A 5,905-nucleotide genomic window follows, 5' to 3' on the forward strand; every position below is an offset into this window, starting at 1 on the left:
TGAGCTATCTGTGCCGTGTCCAAGCTACACATGAGCTATCTGTGCCGTGTCCAAGCTACACAATGAGCTATCTGTGCTGTGTCCAAGCTACACAATGAGCTATCTGTGCTGTGTCCAAGCTACACAATGAGCTATCTGTGCTGTGTCCAAGCTACACAATGAGCTATCTGTGCTGTGTCCAAGCTACACAATGAGCTATCTGTGCTGTGTCCAAGCTACACAATGAGCTATCTGTGCTGTGTCCAAGCTACACAATGAGCTGTGTCCACCACCGGTATTAAAACTCGGGTTTTAGCATTATAAGCCTTCAAACTTACCACCGAGCCACTGAAATGAATCTTGGAAATAATTTACCATATCTGTATGCAAGCATTTTGTTTGTCCAACCCTGTATATATATATATAAACTGTGACACAAATTAGTTCCAATACCTATCACTAGGGCATACATTCATTTGAAGTTCATGTAGTTTACAGTGACAAAGCTCCTAAATCAGTTCATAATAAATGCTAAATACAATGGGCATTTTGAGAGCTAATTACAACATATACACATATAAAACAAAAATTATGAAAGTATAATTTAGAATCAGATGAACAAAATACAAAATGGTTTTGTAGATGCAACAGTTTTTTAATCCTCTAACTTATTTTACAGTAAAAAATTCTTTTCGTTGTTGATGTGTGTAATGAATTAAAATTCTCCATAATTACACTTGTGTAACAAATCAAAACCTAGAACTTCTAATAACTTTACTAGTGTGTAATAATTCACAAATATTAACAATTGTGATGCCAAACTTTCGATAATTGTACTGATGTGTGCGTAATGACTCGAAAATTCCAAAAATTATATTCGTATGTTGCGATTTATAACTTCTATCATTTGTACTAATATGTTTAATGACTCAAAAATCCTGATAATTATACTAGTGTGTGGTGATTTATAACTTATATTAACTGTACTAGTATGTGCAATAATTTAAAACTTTTAGTAGCTGTATGTGCAAAACGAAATTAAAACTCTGAGGGTGCTGCTACAAATTCTTACATAAAATTAGAAAAATAAATACTGATAAAAGCTGTCTAAAATTAACTGCACATACATACATACATTTCAACCTCTTGTAAATATATACTTTATTTCAAGTGCCAAGTAATAAAAATCTTTTATGCTGTTCTTTAGAGAAATTAAGTGCAACAAAATTTATTTAAGTCCACTTTAATCAGACGTATATATATTTTTCAATAATTATGACAAGTACTTAAGGGGAATACACAAACAATCTGTTCCAGCCACATAAAGTTAAGATTTACAACACGTGAGAATGTGAAGGAAGCATGTTAGCTTTGTTAAAACTCACTGCATTCTACATAATTTAAATAAATATTTTATTATGACATATTACTTCAGGAAATGTGACAATAAATATTTCTAACTTTAAAGCAATAACATGGACTTAGTGTATAACAGGCAAAGTGAAAAAACACTTCAGATAATATCAGAATTAAAATATTTGATGTCTCAAATAAGTAACACAAACTTCAAATCAACAATTCAGGCTAGAAAAGTAGGCCTTCAAGTCATTCCAAGATAAGTTTAATAACAATTAATTATAACTTTTAAACTTTCTAACAGATAACAGTGTATGAGCAATTGTTGTTACTTTACAGAATTTAATTCCAGTTTACTATGTTTTCGTAATCACAGACTAAGTGCTTCATTTCAACAAAAGTTTCAGGTTTTCAATCATTTGTAGCAGTTATCAAAGAACCAAAGTGAATTAATTAACAGAATTATACCTTACCATAACTTCAAAATCTCAAGTAAGTCTTCCTAATACTTAATTAGCCCCTTGTAATTTTAATACTTATGCTTACATAAGCAACATATATTTTATTCAAATTATCATGAATAATGTAACTTTAATGACTTAAGTAAATTTGCAAGACACATTTGAGATTTTCACAAAATTCTTTAGACACGGAGCTACAAACTAAGAAATTATCTATAAACTATGTGTTTAATTTCTGGGAAAAACAACGAAAATATTTACAATAGATAAAAAGTAACGAAACAACTTGTATATAGTAACTTTTTATGTCCCACTTTAAATATTTAAATTTTCTTCCTTTTTCCATTAATCACAGCCTAAAAACTTGAATATTTACAAAAATGTCTTAAAACATTTCCTTTTAATAACCCTGAATAGATTCAATATTGTTCACTGTGAATTCATTAACAGTTTTACGTAGCACAATTAATTATTATCAACACTTTTACTAATATCTTTGACACAGACTCCTAGAAATGATAACTGTTAATGACTGGCAAATACAAGTACTGATATTAATATCCTTACTTGTTAATGGAATAAAGTGATCTAAGAACAACTGTTTAATTATTGGACCTCAAAATTAGAAGGCACAAAATATACCTCACACAACATTTATCTTTACACACATATAAATAAGATTAAAAAACTCACTTTAGCTAATAAAACATATTACGTTATATAATTCTCACAAAAGATTTAAAGTTCATCAGTTGAAATTAATTACAACATATAATCCAGTCACATAAATCTTAGTTTGTCTTCAAGGTTTTAGCAGTAAAAGACTTGTGGTCTTACTACAGTCTTATCTATTCGACTATTTTGAGAATGTTATCATCCAAAGCCCTTATAACATGAAAGTACCATACCTACACACAAAATAAAAGCAAAAACAAAGTTAAAGTCTTCAAGCTGACATCTCATGTCTACTCCAAGGTTCTTAAAATTACTATTACCACAGACAACGGATCACTAGACGGCTACTCGTTAGACGGAAACCAAGTTCATACAACAGAGTAGGGCACTAAACTATGAAAAACGAAAGGGCTGATGAATTTACATCCTAGCTATTTGTGAAGTATATTACATACTGTAGTGGAATAATGAACATCCAGTGGTCCTAAGCTAAAAATGTTTCTAACTCACTAAATGTCCTGTGTTAAACACAACTGTTGGTGATTTTACTCCAAATGACAGGGTGATTGGAATGGCACGTAACAGGAAGAACTATATAAAATATTACACATACAAACAAAAAAACAAGTCTTGTTGACATGAGAAGCTTTTCATCAGAAAATACAATGATGTTTCCCAGGACCCCAAGACATTGTTTGGTATTTATAGTTGTACAATAATATTTGAAAAAAATATTGTACTCAAATTATATTATTTAATCATAAATATGTCTGTTATAGTCTCTGAAAGTATTTACATGATATTAAATCAAGATGGTTTCTCACACTACTTTTAGTTAACACTCGAATGAGAATCAGATTCTGCCTCACAGGATTCCATTGGTTAAATACTGAAAGCCATCATACAGTTTTGTTGTCAGTGAATGCATACTGGACTCTACCATGCTATCAATGAGAAGTTGAAGGTGGTCATCTGTTAAACCAATGTGAAATCGTTCCTTTAGTGCTTTCACTGCACTGGCTCCATTTCTGAAGCAAGGCAGCTGAGCATTAGCCTGCATGATTTCAACCAAAGCCAGAATCTTGTCGTGGTGTTTACGAGCAGCAAGAAATCCCTGGAGCATGAGGATCTTGAAATATTCGAACATGTCACTTCCCAATCCTCCCATAACCTGACAGGAAAAAAAAGGAATTCAAATATCCAGACCAGTTGAAAGCTGTAGTTTCAAGTTATAATATTAAGTCAGTCTAGTTTATGATAGAAAATGTAATTCGGTGGTGTTTTATATATCTTTAAGTACAGAAAACAACTTGATTTTGTGTAAATCTATTTATATTATTTCTATGTTAGATAATATGAAGCTGTGTATGAAAACAAAAAATCCTAATAAAATCAAATATTTATAAGCTAACAAAACTGCCTTAATTTGTAAACTATCCTCAAACTAAGAAAACAGAAATATCATTTTGCTTATGGTCAATGTAGATTATTCACAAAAAGCATTATTTGATACATATATATATATATAAGTAATTCTTTTACTGTTATTTATGGTATTTTTAATTTTGAAATTAGTTTTACCTAGAGAAATTGGTTGAAATAAGACAAACAAAAATTATTTACAAGTTACATCAAGTATGTACAATAAGCAGATTTCACAGGTATTAACTACCTTATAACTTCTTCACATTCAGTAAATTCTACAATACTAGTATGAAAGCCCGTCAAAAAGGATGGGAACCATTGTTGAATGATTAACGAAAATTATAGAATTTGTCTGTACCTCCAAAATTCACCTACTCTTCACTTATTTCATCTGTCTCGAAGTAATTCTTTAATCACTACATTGTCATTAAAAACCATTTAGAAAAATGAAATGTTATCGCGAACAAAACTACATATTCACTATGAAAGAGTTAAATAGCACTCATGAGCCTTTTCATTGTATTCTAGGTCAGGAAGTAGAAAACATACTGCGGTCATTCAGACACAAATTTTCAACTCATTTGACTGTAGAAAGGATAAAAGATGTTTATTTTTCTTTATGTTTTAAGGCCAACTAGATAATATATGTGTTAAAATACCAAAAGAATATTTATTGATTAGCATTTATTCAACACTTAAAACTTTCTAAACACTGCCTATAAGGTTAGTAATAGTAGACCTATATGTAGTCTAATTTAATACATAAACATAGTGTAAGGCTTAGCTGAAACACTACTTTGTAAATTTTATTTTGCTTTTGGTTACACAACTCAATGTCATAAAAATTCTGAGTTAAACTATTTTACTGTTACATCACCAAAGTTATAAAAAAAAATTATAGAATAAAAAACAAATCTTTCTAACAAATTAACACGAATATTGAGCATTCAACATAAACACCATAGTTGGCCTAAGAACAATTGGGTAGTAGTTTTGTTGCTAAGCAATGATGTATATTGTTGAGCATTACCAAAAAAAGGATTGTTAAAGTGTTCTTGACAAAGGGAATAAACCTTTTATAGTTAGTGATGACAATCAGTAAACTCTTATAATATTCCTCATATGTCAGTAATCATATTGGTGTATGTAAAAGTATAGGTACTATTCTGAATTTATACAAGGATTTCAGCAAAAAAATATTTTATAAAACTAAAAAAGACAAATATTTATTCCACAACTAAAGTTTGGTTATAAATAAATCATTGAAAGACTAGAAATAAAACAAACAATTACATTCACAAACTCTTGTGTGAGTTTGAAAGGAGAATTCTCAAAGCCTAGGTTTTTTGGAGAGGAAGACAAAATGAAGCCAAAGTCTATATGAATGATGTGACCCTCTGCATCCAGTAAGATATTTCCATTGTGTCTGAAATACGATAAAAACTAAAACATCATAACCAATCTCTAAAATCTATGACATACAATGCATTTCGAGATTACAGTACAATATCAAAATGTTTGACAAAATTTGACATGACCTGTAAAAAACATTTGTCACCTGAACCAGGTGTAATTAATACAGCATTTCTTAAATTCTGGCTTTGTATACCTATCCTTCCCCTCAATCAACCATAATGAGTTTCTAGACCATATTTCTACACACTTTTATGCCGCTTTCATGAGTTACAGCTGCTTAACCAGTTATTAAACCCAAGTTTCATACTTTTTTTTTCAAGCTAAAGACAGGACTTTCAAGAATAAAAGGTTTAAGGTTCAAGGACAATCTTGGAGTATTTTAACAAGTTATTAAGGTCAAAAATAAATCTGTATTTTTACTAAGGAAGTGATATGACAACTAGTCATAATTCATCCTGAATTGAAACATTACTTTCTGGTTCACTCTGATGATCACTGGTTTCATGCTTTGTATAATATTTTAGTATTTTGATCTCCTGGGTTTGAAAGGAAGTCTCTAAAAGAAGACATTTTGAAAGAAATATATATATATA

At 30.1% G+C, this 5,905-nt stretch overlaps 1 protein-coding gene across 4 annotated transcripts in view; it reads right to left on the bottom strand.

Moving 5' to 3' along the window:
* LOC106470260 (phosphatidylinositol 4-kinase beta-like) overlaps positions 1–5,905 on the bottom strand; it is a 29,892-nt gene that overhangs the window by 1,437 nt on the left and 22,550 nt on the right. For 2 of the 4 annotated variants that reach the window (XR_002613009.1, XR_002613008.1), the window contains exons 13-14: positions 5,190–5,322; positions 3,268–3,642 (exon numbers count right to left, since the gene is read on the bottom strand). Coding sequence is in view for 2 of the 4 variants with exons in the window: in XM_022398862.1 (XP_022254570.1) it covers positions 3,337–3,642; positions 5,190–5,322 (439 nt within the window). In the remaining 2 variants the exon portion in view is untranslated. Of the gene's footprint in view, positions 1–1,121; positions 3,643–5,189; positions 5,323–5,905 lie in introns of those variants that run through there. The other 2 variants (XM_022398862.1, XM_022398861.1) reach the window with 1 other exon arrangement.

This window comes from Limulus polyphemus, unplaced genomic scaffold, assembly GCF_000517525.1.
Source record: "Limulus polyphemus unplaced genomic scaffold, Limulus_polyphemus-2.1.2 Scaffold3911, whole genome shotgun sequence".
Lineage (NCBI taxonomy): Eukaryota > Metazoa > Arthropoda > Merostomata > Xiphosura > Limulidae > Limulus > Limulus polyphemus.